General features: G+C 43.6%; 1 protein-coding gene across 4 annotated transcripts in view; it reads right to left on the bottom strand.

The window, feature by feature from the left end:
• Window positions 1-17668, bottom strand: part of efr3a (EFR3 homolog A (S. cerevisiae)) — a 106815-nt gene that overhangs the window by 56658 nt on the left and 32489 nt on the right. For all 4 annotated transcript variants that reach the window (XM_019353966.2, XM_019353964.2, XM_019353965.2 and 1 more), the window contains 4 exons: window positions 13919-13995; window positions 11448-11575; window positions 10227-10377; window positions 3748-3869 (listed from right to left, as the gene is read on the bottom strand). In XM_019353966.2, coding sequence (XP_019209511.1) covers window positions 3748-3869; window positions 10227-10377; window positions 11448-11575; window positions 13919-13995 — 478 coding nt within the window. The remainder of the gene's footprint in view (window positions 1-3747; window positions 3870-10226; window positions 10378-11447; window positions 11576-13918; window positions 13996-17668) is intronic.

Genomic DNA, 17668 nt, shown 5'->3' with positions numbered 1-17668 from the left:
TTTCGTTTTTGGACACGGATGACTCCATGAGCAATAACACAAAGAACAGCACTGATGACCTCGCCTGAGGACTAATCTAATCACTGCCACAGAAATCCTATTTGGGAATTCCTCTCCACCTACAGCCGACGCTGCCGAGTGGAATAATAAAACACGGAGAAAAAAAAAAAAGCAGCGTCAGAAATCAAACTGTTTATAGCTCAGCGGTGGCGGCGAGGTATAGAGCACACTCAAAAACAATCCCAGCATCCCCTGGCTCTCACCGCACCACCCACCCTCAACCAACCTCCATCACGCACACACCCTCGTACATACAAATGGAGATAAAAGAGCCTTTTTATGCACAAATACGTGCAGACACCTCGTCGCTCGGAGAGGTCTCAGCTGCTGCAGTGAGATTTCAGAAACTCTGGAGGAGGGAAGTTATCTTCACAGTGAATGAGACAGAAGTCTCCAGGTATTGATTTAATGCAGAGGGTGGGCGCCCCGGCGGGGAAAGCATCTTCTAACGTGCTGTGTGGTGTCACAGCCTCACCGCCGCTGCCAAACCAGCTATTTTTTACCCTCCTTACAATAAAGATCGCAAGCAGAGAGTTTCTCAGTTCCACAGTAAAAATGCGAGTGCCTGACGTCTGCCTCTTTTTAAAATTTAAATCTCTGCGTCGTGTTCATGGGTGAGGCGAGGACACAGCGGGACACTGATGGAGAGAGTAATGCGGATGTTTTACCTTTCTATTGTGGTAAAGTCTAGGGGTGTGATTCTTGCTTGGAGTGCGAGAGGTCCCGGGTTCAAATCCCGGACGAGCCCCCAATTCATGTTACGATATTCCTATCCTCACCAATGAACAATGAGCTCCGAGTAGTGACTGAAAGAATCAGATCGCACATACAAGTGATGGAAAAGGACTTCCTTACACTCTCCCTTAGAGACGGGGGTGAGGAGCTCTGTCATTAAGGAAGACCTCAGAGTAGAGCTCCTGACAGTGGGCATCTAACCAGGACGCCTCCTGGACACCTCATAGCTGAGATGTTTCAGGCATTTCCAATGCTGGGCATCTCAGGCAAGACTGCTGCCTACATGACCTGGACCCGGATAGTGTCTGAAAACGGATGTAATCCGTCCCTCAACCTGAATCCAAGAAATTAGCTTAAACAAAGTAAACAAAGATCCCAGACAGGAAACGGAGCAGCTGTTGGTGGAGTCGAGTTCTTTCATGTTTTAATCAGAAATGTTTTTCGTTTTGTTTGCGTTTATTGTATTTATAGTGTTTTATGTTTTGTGGTCCATCAAAGTCTTTATACCTTGCTAGTTTGGAAGGTGTCGGCCTGAATCTGCACTGCAGTATTTTTATTAGAGTCATTAGAAAGAGTGCAGCTTTAAGTTTTTGCATTAGCTACATCGTAAGCTTACGTAAGCCTGACTTGTCATGTCCCCTTTTCAAAAGGTACAAAAAGACTCAGCTTGAGGCTTCACAGCGAGACGTCGTAAAACACTGAGCAACATCACGTGGACTACATCTGTCTTTTATATACAGTCTGTCGATCGGCGTCGACTTTTTTCTCCCTACTTGCAGCTCCTGCTTGTTTCTTTTAAGACTTTATATTTCTTAACTACACGCGGCTTACTTGACTGTTTATTATTCTCCTCAGCTCCAAATCCTGTGGGCTTGCAACATTATATATTCTTCTCTCGTCTCGAAAGACTGCTGACTGTGAATGATTACTCTCAACCAGCCATTTTCCTCTCGGTCTCAAATTTGTGCTGCATCTTTGTTTCAACAAATCATCACCTAATAAAACTGCTAATGTTTCCTAAATAACACCTTCACCAGCAAATAACCGAGGGAGCTTTAGGTGCCGAGATATAATCTGAGGAATAAACTGTCAGACTACAACCTGTCAGGTTCAGGCAAAGTTATTTTTGTTGTTGGAGTGATGCTGCCATGAAATCTTACTAATTTAAAGGCCTCATAAACATCCCTATGATTTCTGCTTTATTACACAATAAAAACGTTTCTGAATTTGTGAACGATAAAAGAAAATCAAATCCACGTTAAAGATTGAAGACGGCTAAAAGCCCACCGGGACAAATCAGTTTCCCGCTGTATTCTCTCATTACTGTGAGTGAAGTTGTTGCTAATGTGGAGGGAAGAATGAGCTCCTGATGCTGGTAGCAATGCAGGCAGGTAAGCTCATTTCTCTGTAGTTTTTGCCTCATTTACGCAGAGCCTTCCCAACACGTCATTCCATCATCATCATTTCAGATCCTTATATTTCAACCTGGCCGGTGGAGCAATGCTTTCCTGTGGTGGTGTTATCAAGCCCCGCCCTCTCAGAAGAAGGCCCTAAAATCTAAATCAGTAAGACGTATTTCTAATTCTTTATTCACTGGATACTAGTGGGGGTGAGAGTGGACCTGCTGGGGATTTTGTTTCCGCCCCTCTTTTGGCTGAAGTCTGTTTCCTCGCTGGTTTGAAAGAGGTCGTTCATGAAATTTTCAGCGGTGGAGGAGCACCATGACATGTCTTCATAATACTCCAAAATGATGTAGCAGTGTGAAGCCCAGATTTTAGAAGTAAAGCTCGCTGCTTCCAGATTTTAATTTGGTCCAAAAAAAGCAGCTTCGAGTGAATCGGCCTGAACACAAAAAGGAAACCAATCACTAACTCTGACTGCTCCAGGGGAGTAAAATCATAACTTTGATTGAGAATCAATGGTTATATTTTAAATTTAGCATTATTCAGTCTCTCCTGAGTGCAGTGAATTGTGGAGGTCTTTAAAATGTGAGAATAAAGAGAAAGAACATGACATAATGAATGTGTTTGTTCTTCTTGGTAAAAACAGCAGCCTTACTCGAGTCCTCTGGTCGTCTTTTTCGACAGGTTCTTATAATAATATCTGGTTAAACATAAATCTGGGTCATTCAACATTTCCTGATGACTTGGAATAACCAGGAGAAACCTCCAGGGTTGAAAAATGAAGTCACGGGAAGCAAAAAACTGCAGTTCCTCTGATGGCAACTCCAAAAGTGAGTCAAGCCTTTGGGCTCTTATGCCTATTAGAGCTTAAAACATGAACACACACACCATACATGGTGAAAACAATAAATTTTATATCACATTTGTTACTGTTGTAGTAGTTAAACCATTTTTTCTAATGCATGTGTGTTTATGAAGAACAACTGGAGGCCCAAAATTGAACCCTGTGGGACTCCACGAACAATGCCGTGAAGGGAAGAAGATGAAATAACTATAAAAGCTGATGGCAGAGGGTCAGAAAAGGCAAATGACAGTTAAACCAGCCCAACCCATTATAACTGTCAAAAAGAAAGAGCTAAAACACATTATCACAGAAAAAAGTACTTCACATAAGATATAAAACTAAAAAAAAAGATAAAAACAAAATCAAACAAAATTAAAACCTGCTAAAATTTAGATGAATGAAAATGAGAAAGTCCTGATACTGAGTTGCAATCAGAGTTTTCGTGGTTAAATCCTGAACCATGAGATAACCAGAAAATTCTACTTTTTGAAATGTTCATTGAACCTTGTGACAATTTTTCTCAAATAAATTTCAGTTTCAGTTTGTAAGTTGTATGTATTCCTTAAAAAAATAATTATAATTAAATTAATTAATATTAATTTATTCAGGTTTTTCAAGATGAAAAAAAAAGCCTGAAATATAAATATAAATATAGTATACTTGTCATTAGAGGGTCTGTTTGAAATGTCTGAGTTTGGACTGTACCTGGTTCTGGTCTCTTGGTCTTCGTGAGTAGAGTGGCACATGGCACTGAACTGTGAGACAAAGAAATCGTAGCGGCGATGGTAGGAAGGTGTGTCCTCCTCAATGTTGGCAAACTTCACAAACTGCAGAGAGCAGAGGAAGAATCAGCAAACATTCATTAGCCTGAATTTTCTGTGCGTGTCAGAGAGCACAAAGGTGAGACATGATGGCTCGTCATGAAAGTGAACACAAGCTCTGTGAAATTCTGAAAAGTAGTAACTGTACTATTCATAACTAATAATAATAATAATAATAATAATAATAATAATAATAATAATAATAATAATAATAATGATGATGATGATTAGTGAATAGTACACTCCTCGAGGCGTCATAGTAAATAAATATTCTCAAAAAGCTTCCAGGCCTGAAAAGTGAAGCCAACGTGGAAGTGCCTGTAATGACCAGCAGGGGGCAAAAAGACTTGCAGTTCTATAAAAGGCTTTGAGGAAAATGGCCCTGTGACCTCAGTAAGTCCTTTCTGATTAATTCACGGTCTCGAGCTGTTGTTTCTTACTTAAACAACATTAAATTAATTTTTGTCTAACGGATTGTCAGCCAATCACACATCAGCCGATGAGTCCGCGCCCATCAAATCCAGTTTCCAAACACCAACGTGTCAACTGCAAAAACACTCAAGTACAGGCTTTACTAACCAATGCAGGACATCCATTTTTAACATATTGTCCATGTATGTAGGAACCTGAAGTCCTGAAAATAGCAAGCTGATAAATGTTTGACCTTTCACCTCAACAACAGATACAAAGTAAAAAAAGAAGCCCTCGATCACAACACCGATAACACGTCAGAGCATTTCCTGTGACCCAAAGCACCGTCACATTCCTGCACATAGATTAATTTGGGAGTGAGTGTGACAATGATAATAACTATTAGAGAAGCCCCCCCCCCCCGGCCCAGCCTGTAATTTCCTCCCTCCAAACGAGCCTCGAGTGTCCTCCAGAGAGGCCTCCTCCTCCCGGCTCAGTCGGCTGCGCTCGAGGAGCCTCTCTCACCAACCTGTCATTGTCCACTGCGACAAATTGCCTCAGCACAGTTCAGCGTCAGTGACAAAAACCACTCCGTTCTACCGGTAATTTCCTCCCATTTTGTACCTAACCTCTCCTGGGGGTAATGGCTCAGATGGAAGGAGCTGTGCCGGCAGCTGGCGCACAGGAGAGTGGCTTCCCCTCAGCAGATTACGGTACTGTACTGCTGTGCTGCTGCAGAAGAGGAAATTCAAGCTGTAGGCACTTACAGACCAATTACAGTCGTGTTTAGGAGGTAGAAGGAGAAGCTTTGGTCACGACTTGAGTTTGCACGTCACACAAAGACATCCTTAAGGGCTTTAGTTTGGGTATACTCTGTAATATCCACCACACTATGCACACTGCATTGTTGTAAAACCATGACAGAAATCTCAGACAAGCTCAAACTTAACAGAAAGGAGTCTGAAGTCCTTTGTGGCATTAAAAATGCTCCACGTTTTGTTGAATATGTGCTGTTTTAAGATGCCTCTCGTCTGATTTTAGGGTCTTTAATTCATTAGTGCATAAGTCTGACATTTAGTCATCAGGATGATGCACTGCCTGGGCTGAGAGTTCACTGGTGAACCTGCTGGAGTGTCAGCTTGACAGTCTGAGTGGGAGGAGGCTGAATGTTTGCTGACTCAAGCCAGGAAGTGGAATACTGAAGCTTGAACTAATTATTAGCGTGTATTCCCTTTGGCAGCGGCTCTGATTATAAGTGATGATAACCCATAATAACAGGGCTGACTCATTTTTATGTTTCGCCGGCCGAAGCAGATTACAGGTGTTGTACTTCCTGTAGCTCTACTCGATAGCATTCAATTTTCTGTAACCTCATCAAACGTGACATTTCAGCATCATCCCCGCGAGAAAGTTCACAGGAAGTTTACGACAACTTGGGGGGACGTCTTGAGCTGTAGACAGATTCATAACCGGCTGCTTCCTCCTGAGTCCTGACTCAGCTGCTGCTGCTGATGATGATGGAGAACTCCTCGGCCCGGTAACTGTTGGACTGGGGGTTTACTCATCAAAAATCTACCGTCACCGCGAGTTCACCATGCGATCAGCCGGTGGGTACTGAACGTTAAAATGTTTATTTAGATGTTATTTGCACTGTAAAGTTACTTTTCTGTATTTTACACCTATCATGTTGCATGATGTGCAGTTTTTTTTGTTTAATCTGCTAAAAAAAATATCCAGTTTTTTTTTTGCTACGTCTAACTTTTGTAAATCTGTTGTATTTTTCCAAATTGGGGTCTGAGCTTCACTTAAAGGCTCCGACAGAGGAAGAAACAAAGGCTGTACTGTTGACTAACGAAGGCTCGTCTGTTAGAAACGGAGCTCATACTTCTCTGGCCATCTGCGAAGTGCTCGCAACGTGTGAAATCACAAGAGGAGAAGGACAACAAAGATCGCAGTGAAAAGCAACAGATGGAATTCGATAAACAAGAAAAGTTGACTCTGATTAGGGAGCGTCTCGGAGGTATCAGGCTGTCAAAATGATTCAAACTTTGGAGAAATGAAAATAAAAATAATCTTATTCCTACATAGTTTTTGAACTTGACCAAAACTTTCTACTATCCATAAACTGTACACAAATCTAAGGATGGAAAATTGGATTTTGGGATAAAGCTATAGGCTGCATCTATCGCACATCTGGCTCCACAGGTTATAGATCGCCGACACATGGACTCCCCTGTGTGTCTGACTCGGTGTCTGAGTCTGGACTGATGAGCGCCTCTTCCATTGAGATAGAGTGAAGGAAGCTCCACTTTGAGCCGTCACAGTTTGCCAATTTCTTGTGATAAAGTTAACTGGGAGATGAATTTGTAAAGCGTGAACGCCTGGCAGCGCAGACAGCAGCAGAACACAACGGTCACACACATTTATACTGGGCACGGTAAAAAATAGGAAAGCCAGTGGGGCTGTAGGAGGAAAATGATTACATTAAAGGTGACAAATGTTGTTTGGTTTAATGAAAATGTCACTGTTAGACTGATTGGAACTTTTTTGGTATTATTTATATACAGGATGATTTATCACCTACATCCACCCACGATGGTTTGTTTTTGCTCGTTAGTCAACCGAATGTTTCCAAAGTTAACTTACAATGGACTTATTGGGCTTTCCCTCATTGTCTGACAAACATATGTCCTCGCCAAGTGCTGGATGCTCATGTTAGACAAAGCACAAGTTTCAGATAAAAAGGTCCACGTTTGTACAAAAGTACAAGGTCAACTTTTTTTTTCTACTGTTGGTTCTGCATGATGTCATAAAGGGTGGATATTCTTAATATGGCAATCAGGCACAGAGGCCCCACCCACCTTCAGTTTACAAGGGAGCGCTAAGGGGGAGGAGCTAAAATGAATTGTTTCCTAAAAACTACTCAGTCGTCATTCTCGGCTTCTCCACCTTTTTTAAATACAGGGTTTTAAAAACAGCCCAGAGCTCAAGGTGTCCCGAAGACCGATATTTGAATGATTCGTTGAAGAACCGCTTTTGTGCCGACTAAGGTTTCAGTGTGGAAGTGGGATTTTTTTCATAACGATTAAACCAAATCACACAGCAGTGACTAACCTCGAGCTGTCGATGGATCATGTCAGACAGAGTCTGGACTGAAGTTTGGTCCATTTTCAGCCTTTCTTTCCGTCGTCCTCATTATATCTCAACGAGCACAACTTCACTAGTTTTCCAAGTTTTTTTCCAAAGTCCAAAGTTTTGTAAGAGTAACAGTTTTGCCGGCTTTTGAGGGGCTTTGAAAAAAAAACAGAGGTTTGCAGCTAAAGCTCATATCATCCCCACCCTTTTATCTTTAAATCTAACTCTTGCCCCTTGGATGCCTGCTAGAGGAAATCTCTGTTTCTCTTTTCTTAACTGAGCAATTTCTGTCATACCTCAGGTGTGCTTCCAGAATAAGATGACGTCAGAATTTAATGTGCATGATCTCTGCCTATACAGCTCACTAGGGCTACACCTGGAAAAACCTGGAATCTGTTCCAATGGTCGTCAAACCTCGTCTTTATTGAGCTATATAGTGACGTGTCAAAACTACTCATTAAAACTCTTTCTTTCTGTGGTTCCTGCTCGAGAATGATGTGCCCGACATGAACTGAGTGTTTCTCTCACAAACTCCATGTAAACCATCTTGGTATGAAGAGTATGAAGTATGAAGGTAAATAAGCATCACAATAGATGCCACTGTGTCAAAATAACTGAGGATGGAACAGAAAAATAATAAGAATCTTTTCTTCTTTGAAAATATGCTGCAGTTGACCAAAAACTGCAGAAAACCACAAATCAACACGTGGAATGAATCAACATGTGCAAAGTTACAGAGGTTGTAGTACAGACATAGCAAGACATTTTGTAATTTGGCACCAGAAAATGTCGATGCCTGATGGGAAACTGCTCTCGAAGCACTCTGGGACACTGAGTTGTTCACAGTTTTATCGATGTTAAGTTTTGGAAGATAGATTGTGTTTGTGTTTACATCGTTACCTGCCTTCTAATTGTTTGTTGTTCTGTGTTTGGCGGTCACAGAAAGTATTTTTGTGAGTTTTGAGCTGAGATTCTGATGTTTGTGTGGATACCACAGATGTCTGTATTTAAACAACAGACCTGGCAACACGTGGAACCAGATGTTTGGTTCACCGGATTAAGGGAACAGGGGAGGTTGTCAAATGTCCTCTTTATGGAGGAAAGAATTAAAGACACTTTTTGTAACTTTCACCACCAGGGGGCATTTCCTCTAAAGGCATCATCTTTTTACAGTCCTGGCGTTTCAAATCATAACGTGTCGTTAATGACTTGCATGATTGACTCACTGCATCATTTTGTGGTAAAATTGGTATTAGGATTACTTCAGCTTCTGCTCTTCAACACGATGAGTCGGTGTTATGGACAAAAATTCATAGCAGTTTATTTTCATGTTTTAAAACACAGACATTCAACATAAGCACCTCTAGGACTTTTAAAAGTTGACCTCCTTGCTCTTGTTTGCTTGTATCATGAAGGATGTGAAGTTCGTCAGCTACTGTAAAGCTGTTTTGCTGCTGAGCAGCAACAACAAGCCCTAAAAGTGTGACGTTTAAAAGTAATTAGACACCGCTGAGGCTCCACTGAGGCCAGCCGGCTGGTTTCAAACAGTCTTCTGACCAAATTGCTGTAATTTGCTGAGCTCTCTGTGTTGGTGCTTTTCTGCAGACGTCTCAAACAAACTCATTAAACTGATAATTAGGCAACAGAGCAAACAAAGGAGCTCCATTTTGCTCAGCTGCGCCACAAAACCAAACGGACACATTAAACGTCTCCGTTTGGAGCCGGCGCCGTAAGGAAAAATTTAATTAACACGGCTCTCACCTAAAGGCGGCGAGCACCCTCCAGCCCCTCGACTCGGCTACCCGCTCTTCTCTTCTGTCAGTCTAAATACCACACATAAATAATGCAAAGGCTTTCACATCTAAACCTTGGGCTCGGTTTCCTGCTCGGATGAAGCCCCAACAATGGCGACAGACAGGCTCAGAACAGGAGGCGGCATGAAGGGAAAAGAAGGAAAAAACTTCGGGTTCACCTTCAGAAGACATGGAAGGAGAAACGGGGCTGACATTTGCTGGCGGCTTAGAAGCTAATAATAATTAGAGTCTTTCCCAGGATGTGTTACACGACAATTTCCTCTGTGAGAGGAGAAGTTAAATGAGCTATTTAAGTGCCAACATCAACCGCTGACGTATTTGACCTGCTTTGATTTATGACCTTATTTTTTGTGTGTGTCAAAAAACTTGCTGTGGCTTTAATCTGGAGGAGTGTGGGTTAGTCTGTGATGCAAAACATACGGAGCATGAATGAAGCAGAGTTAACAATAAAATCCTTGTTGCTGCTAAGAGAGTATCCACCTGAGATTAAAAGTAAAATCAAGCTCAAAGTGAGAAGAGTGGAGGCTTTTTATTGCATGCAGTTTACAGCGTGAGCCAACATCTGCAGCGTCTGCTGCTGTTTGCATGCATGATGAAGGCACACCAACTGCTACCTCTTTTCCTATCTATGCAAAACAGGCTGTGCGTCACCTGACATGCTATCGCTTCTTCTCTGTAAGCCCATTTGTGGAACGTGGACCGAGCACGACACCTGCGCAGCGTTTTTTAAAAAGAGTGAAAGAAAGTGCAAGTGGAAGCAAAGTTTCTCTGAGAAACGATGTTTTGGTTTCTGATGCTGAAAAGGATTCTTTTAAAGGAAAGCTGGACACATTCATCTTTTACATAACCCACAGATTAGTCTGGATTACCTGCTGTATCAATTGGCTTCACTAAGGTCACAGTTCACAGAGTCTTTATCAACATGTTTCTGCATGCTCTCCTCCTCCTTTCCCTTCATCTAGAAAAAAACCTTTAAGTGTGTGTTTCTGTGTTTTCGTCTTACCGAGTTGGTTCCCAGGACCTGCAGGTCTGGCTCTCTAGACTCCAGCAGCTTGGCCACCATGTGCAGGAAACTCTCCACGAAGGGTTTGATGCTCTGAGAGTGACACGCCATCAGCAGCTGGTCCAGAGCCTCCATGGCTATCACCACATTCCTGCACACAGCAATAAGCTTTACACTCATGACACAGGAGCTTTTCAACACCTGCAAGTTTACAGAAACCTTTCTCCAGGTGTATGTCATAGGGGGAGAGGTCTAAGCAGAGACACCCAGACCCTGCCTAACCCACTACATATTAATGTGCCAACTGAACAGTTTTCTGGGGCTCTTCTCTACTTAAAAACAGAAGCAAAGCTCAGGTTGAGACGAGAGATTGGTTCTGAACAGAGGACGGTGCAGCAGATGTGTTTCGATCAAAATACACAAAAATGAGTGGGTTACTGTCCGGTTTGAAAGTGGGCGCTGTCTGTGGACTGAGGACATTATTGCATGATGTAACTTTACAGCAGCTCCACCTGGAAGGAGAAGGCTGACGTAACGGACCCGAGCATGCGAACGTGTCGCCTCGCTGGGCGGACACAGCGGTCCGGTAAGGACGCATGGACGCCATGCTGAAGGTAGACGTGTCTGCTCTCTGACCGTCAGCCTCGGGGAAACAACATCAGAGCCAATTTAGACAGAAAGTCTGACATTATAATCGCTGTATCGATTCAGTGCTGACAGTCGTCTTTTAGAAATACTTCAGGGAGGTTTTTTGTTCCGTCTCTCAGCTCATTTTAATTACTTTCCAGAGCAGAAATGGAAGTGGACGAGACTTTAATGTCACTGCACTTCTTCTGATGGGTTTTAATGACAGGTGGCTGGACAGTCTCCTTCACTTTGTGTTTTTAAATGTCACCTAGTATTTCTGAATCCCGGGTTGACTGCGACTGTTTTCATCCTGGTTTTAGCCCTTCAGCATCCTTACACGTCTTTGCTACGTCATGCTACATTCTCAGGTATTTTCCACTCAACATTTTTTCTCTTGTCATTTCCAGATTTCCTGTATTTTTTTGGCAAATTCATTTGCAGCTCACTGTTTCATAGGAACTGTGCAGCTTTTTCTCCTCTGGCTGTCTCACTGCAGTGAATCTGCATCATGAATTGAAGCTAACAGCATTTGCCGTTTGAGGTGATGAAGGACCTGGCTTTTCAGGGGTAAAACACAAGTCAAACACCACTCACCCGTAGCGGTGTCGCACCACATCTCTGCTCAGCTTCTCGGCCAGGTAAGCTCCAATCCTGTCCAGTTTCTCTGGAGCCGACACGGCGTAGAAGGTGAGCTTCTCCATGTCCGACTTACTGAGGCCATCCTGAAAACAACAACACAGTCAGGATTCAGAGGATTTAAACAAAGCCTGCTCAAACTATCTTCTGTCAACACTGACTCACTGATGGATCAGATGACGCACTTTGACATATAGAGCATCGCATGTAGAGCAGGCTTCCTGAACCCAGAGTTACTCCAGCAGCGTTCAGAGTGTAAACGTTAGAAAACATTTAGACGTAGAAAAAAGTGCCTGTGTGAATATGTGAGACTGGGTGAATGTTGTAGAAGATGCTTTGAGTGCTCAAGCAGAGTAGAAAAGAGTTACATAAGAACCTGTCCATGTAAAATATAAGCTGCTTCAGCCTGCACACAGCCGCTACTGCCTCTGCAAGCCACTTTGCAACCCACGACTTCTTTTTAAAAGAGTTTATCTGTTGTCACTGATGCCGTTCTGTCCGTTTGGCTTTCATGCATGCACATGAAGCACGGCGTAACACAGATTATAAATCACTGCAGTTTTAACTAAAAACACATCACAACCTTCCCGTAAGACTGAAAGTAAACTCAATGCCTTTTAAGACATCACAGTACTCTGAATATGTTTGAATTTTGCTGATCGGACGAAACACGAAACTCGACGTCACTTTGATTCTATTTTGCTTTTCAGTGTTATTTTACACACAATGTGATGAAGCCAAATATTCTTTGCTATTTGCAGCCATTACTCATCGATGATGGAGACTGTCTGCGGTTCTATAACAAAGTAATAAGAATATGCTTACAATACTAAAAAACGTGGGATAGATGTGGCGATCGAAAACGTCGGATTGAATTCTATCAGACGTAAAGAATGAAGAATTTAAAAACTTGAACATGTATCTGGTATTCCCAGCCGCCTCCTCTTTCAGGACCGAGGCGTTCCCAAGCCAGCCAGGAGACATCTTTCCAGCACGCTCTCCGCTCAGAGCTCTTCCAGAAAGCCCGAGCTCCTCACCCTGCATCTCTAAAGCTGGACAAAAATCAATCTGTCAAAGTTCCAGTCAGACTAATTCAGTTGATCAAAGTCATCTGAATCCTTCTTTTCAACTTCCTAAACTTCATTTTGTGGCACTGACATTGAAACCAGCGGACTGTGATGGGGTTTAACTCAGCTTCCCTGACATGGATGCAAACAAATGAGCACCACAGATCAGTGCTCAGAAACATTATAGAGACTGAATCTGCACATTATCAGAAATTATTCATACAGAAGTCCAATTACTGTAGTGTACTCACGGCCCTCTCTTCACTCAGGGTCCATTTCTGCCTCGTTAAAACTAACGAGAGCGCGTTCCGGTGTACGGATTCAGATTCTTCTCCATCACAGTGCTCATTCAGGAGCCTCAGGACTTCGATACTGTACTGCAGTCAACACGTATACATACTGTATGTACTGACTGGGCAGAGGGGGAGTTAATTTGAGACCGGCTGTTCCCCGAGTGCTTTCAACCCCTCGGGTGCTCAGTGAGAGATAATTAATTGACCGAGGTCTCGATCGTTCAGGCATTTTGATTTCCCACTGCACATGTTTGCTTAAACCAAAAGGTCCTTGAGAAGACGTGTGGGGAGGACGCGAAAAAAAAAGAAGAAAGAAAATCCCTCCCCTGAGCGCCGGACTAACCGCACACACATTTGGCGTTTTAATTAACACACGTCAAAGCATCAAACAGGTGAGAACAACTTGTGGTGGTCTGGTTATCAAAGCCACGTCACATTTAATAGGCAGAATTATCAAAGTCTGAAGCGTTCATGCGTGGCTCTGCGGTCGACCAATTATCTCCGTGTTGTGTCGAGGAAGCTCTCCGGTGGACGTGTCGCCGGGTCTCCACGGCAATCCCAACAGTGTGATAAGAACCGGGCAGCAGACTCAGCGCTAACACACTGAGGAAGCTACAGACTTCTGTCTAACAGACTCAGTCTGAAAGTTTTCTGCTTCCTTTGTCTTTCGTACCACAGAGTTTCTGATCAAATGCCAGCAGGACACAAACTTCTCAGTCCATAAAAACACAGCAGAGGATGTTGGGAAACCCTCCCAGCTTCCCCAGAGCAACAGATAAAGGATCAGTAGAGCAACTCTGACACATGTGGCCTCACACATGAATGCACAAACTAGTGTTAATGTTAGTAAAGGTCTTTAGGAGCGCTGTTTCAGCTGTGTTAAGGTAAAAATAACATCTATGCTCTAATCAGATACTTTACTCATCTGGATGTAAAACATTTTCACTTTAATGGTAGATTTTAGGCAGTGTAGGTCACGTCACACCTGCGTCCAGTCTTTGTGCATTCGATTAGATTAAATGTCCTATAGGGGAGACAACAAACATATAATGTGTTTGCAGGTACTTACTTTGGGGTCCTCGGGGAAGATGTTGTCCACCAGGCGTTTGTACCTCGGCCTCAGCGGCCCACAGCAGCCACAAACTCCTGCAACAAAGACAGAAATGGCCATCAGTGAAGCCTGACCTCCAACTTTCTGTAATTAGCAGCTGTTGTCGTGCCTCACAGACAACAGAATCTCGAAAACTGGAGCCAAGAAATGGAGCTTGTAACCTTTTAAGTCAGAGTAGCTGAGGAAGAAATGTGGAGCTTTCAATCGGATCGATGGAACCTGACTGTAAAACACATCCACGTTTCCTCCTGTGACTCGTGGACGAGCGGCTGAGACAATCCAAACTTACTCTGAAGTCAAGAGCTGGCTCTGATAGGTCGCCTCGTATTGACCAACATGAATTAGCATTACAAGCAGCAGCCCGGGAGTCAATACAAAAGTGATGAGTCATCAGAGTCGAGGCTCAGCGTCGAAGAAGTCCTCACGAGGGGCATCTGACTCAGGTGAGTTCACCCACGGTTCAACTACTGCGTACTTAGAGCCCTCGAAGGTCATTTCTTTCTAAGCAGGTAAATTCAAGGTGAGAGTTTGTCCTTTCCAAACATTATCCAGTAATTCTCCTAACGTGGGGCTAATGCAACACGAAACATCATCATCTTTCTGTCCCGACAGGCCTCAAACTTCACGTGCACACAGATTTGTGAACGCCCTTCCTGACTGATGACCTCGACCGTCAGTGCAGAGTGTCATCAGTGAAATGTCAGCGTTTCTGCAATCAGAGGAGCAGCAGACCGCAGCCGAAAGGTCACGGCAGCGCCACGCTGCTCTGACAGTCGATCAATGAGGCAAAACATTTAGTACGAGGGGAACCAACGCTAAACATCTGACATGAGAAGGACAACAGCACTGTGCACACTCGAGCCAACACTCATTTCTTCATGTTTTGTTTCCAAGGAATCAAACCTTCCTGGAAATGATAAAATGATCGAGAGCAGCTGTTCTCCAAACTTTCTGAAGCCCTTCAAAGTTCTGATTTGGACATTGGTTCTTTTTCACACATTTTTCCAGCACACTATAAATAAAGAAGGGCTGGCTTAAGCGTTTCGCACAGCACTGCATTTGTAAAGGTTTGATAAATGCAAGGTGTTTATGGAAGCAATACAAATGTTTAGCAGTTCTGTAACATGGTGTTCAAATAATAAAAATATAACAATTTAGACCTTGACCTTAATTCTGAGAGACTGAGCAGAAGTTACTTTTTGTTTTTTTTAACTTTTAACTTCAGACTAAATTTGAAAAACTATTGGAAACAACCAAAAATCAATTAAGGCATTAACAACGTGTAAATTTGGCTCAATGCACATTTAAACCCATCAGCTGCAAAGAAACATTTAAACAGCTTATGAAGCTCCACACTGGGTGTCATTTATTGATATTCCTTAAAAATCAATCAAGCTCGATGCTTTGCGCGGGCAGCTGACTCACAACCATCAGAAGATCCAAAAACATCTGCACCAACGCCTCCTCACACTGCTCATGTTGGAACATTTTCCCAGAATAAGGTAAATAAAACATATTGTGATGCTTTGCCTTAATTTTAATTTTCTGTGCTATAAAACTTTTACACCTGAAAAGAAGAAGAGGAGAAGCTTCCACAGACTGACAGTGAGACAGATGTGGCGATGTGGGTGTGTCATCAGGATCACACTTTGCCAGGATGTTTCTAATCCATTTATTGACTAAATACCAACATTTAAGGCAGATTATGGGAAACAAAAGCAGAAATGCTACTTTCTCCATATTCCTCCGCTTCAGGGATCAGGCCTGGGACATCATTTCCCAGGAGCCCCTGCTGCTGACACCCTTCATAAGATGGAAGGTGACCGCAACACCTCCAGACAGCAGTCCTCGGGGGAACCTGCAGATTACCAGCTTCATTAAGGCTTGTATCAACAACCTGTCGCCAAGGCAACCTTTCCACTGCTGCCACTTTAAAGCGTTCATTACAGATCCTACAATTACCTGCCACATTAGGGCGGCAGGGGGAGCGGCCGTCTTTTAGTGCGACCTGTCGGCTTTAATGGAATTCAGCTCCGACGCTCTACACCTGCTCGCCGTTAAACCAGGTCCAGCTGTGTGGATGTCACGTAAGCGCGACACAGAGACTCTGACAAAGTCACGTTTTTCACAGACATGAGTGTGTGCACGTCCCTGCTTTGCTAATTCTGATTTAAATCTTTATTTTCATGTCTGAACCAAAGTTTTGGGCCTCGTTATTGTGACTGTCAGCTGACACGACTTTCATATCCACCTGCACAGTGTTGCACATCGACAGTTAGACCTCCAGAATGAGTAAAATCAGAAGCTTCTTCAGATTAAACATGGCGTTTGTGCCTCTCGCTGCAGTCATCTTATACACGGCTTATTTACAGCCTTCACACTTGAAAAGGTGAAGATGCATGAATGTAAAAGCGCACATGCTGGGCTCTTGCAGAGACACAGCGTGTGTGTTTGTGTGTTTGCAGACGTTGAGGATGAAGTGGAAACACCTGGGAGGCCGCGGCTCCTCCTGCGCGAGGCGTTCAGGGGCAGCAGATGGATCGGGCCAAACACGGTGCTGCAGAGGGGGGAGGTGGTGTGACAGCTTTCCATCCTCGTTAACTCGCCTCTCATTCCAGCGTCCGCAGCAGGTCAGGGTGAAAATGAGTCAGCCTTTAAAGGACTCTAGTTTCAAGAGAGGCTCAAGGCACATGTGCAGTTATCATATAATCCTACTAGCTCCGCCCTCAGGGACCTTCAGGGGTGTATTTAAATAGGAACCTTCCTCAGTGAAACTGACTAACTGAGTGAAGTATCGTGCAGTCAGATCCTCTGAGCACCGTCGATATTTCTCTACATCCTGACCACACGTAGGTCAAGGAAAAGGAGGCAGGAGGTCAAATTTTGGCCTAATCGAGTGCACCCGGGCTCCGGTGTTCAGCTTCCTCTTTGCCAAGCTGTCTGTCTCTTGACAGCTCTAATGCTTCCTTTAACATTCAGTCCTCTTCGCCTCATACTTTGAGCTCTGATCCTTTTTTGATCAGTTTACCATCTCACTGCATTTCCTGGGCCGCGTTCAGTCACGCTCAGCTCGTCTGTACGGAGGCACCAACAGCAGAAAATGAACGACAGCAGCTTTAAATTACATTAAAACTAATTCTGGTTTCGAGCATCATGACTTCAGCACCGTAATAGAGGCGATGCATCAATTCAAGCATTGCGCTGCAGAGAAGGCTGCGCGACTGCTGCACAGGGCGGGCTTCAGACGGAGAGACCGTGGTGGTCGTTCAAACACACGCACACACACACACACACACAAATAAATTACAAACAGGCACAACAAAGTGAGCGGGCTGAGGAGAGGCCATTACAGAGGATGGAATCCATCATCCTGCAGCGACTAACACAAAGGCGGGCGGACGTTGGTTAACACGTCCTGACAAACCGCTGGAGTCATGCAGAAAAGCACGAGGCACCACGGCGACGCAGCAAATCGCAGCTAAACGTCTGAATCCACTTCTGTCTGCAGTGGGTCTAAATAGCTTGTAGCATGTGTTTTACTCACAGTTGCATGTTGGGTAGAGATTTGTCATCAGAGAGTTGCTTTGCCCCAGAGCAACACCTGAGTACTAACATCATTTTTCTTGGTTGACATCCAGCCAGCACAGAGCTGCACTCGTGTTTGGTTAATCAAATATTATGGTTGCATTTTTATGTGAAGTGAAAATA

This window comes from Oreochromis niloticus, linkage group LG18 (genome assembly GCF_001858045.2).
Source record: "Oreochromis niloticus isolate F11D_XX linkage group LG18, O_niloticus_UMD_NMBU, whole genome shotgun sequence".
In the NCBI taxonomy this organism is placed as follows: Eukaryota; Metazoa; Chordata; class Actinopteri; order Cichliformes; family Cichlidae; genus Oreochromis; species Oreochromis niloticus.
The sequence above is the reverse complement of the archived record's forward strand: the minus strand, read 5'-3'. Positions and strand labels throughout refer to the sequence as shown.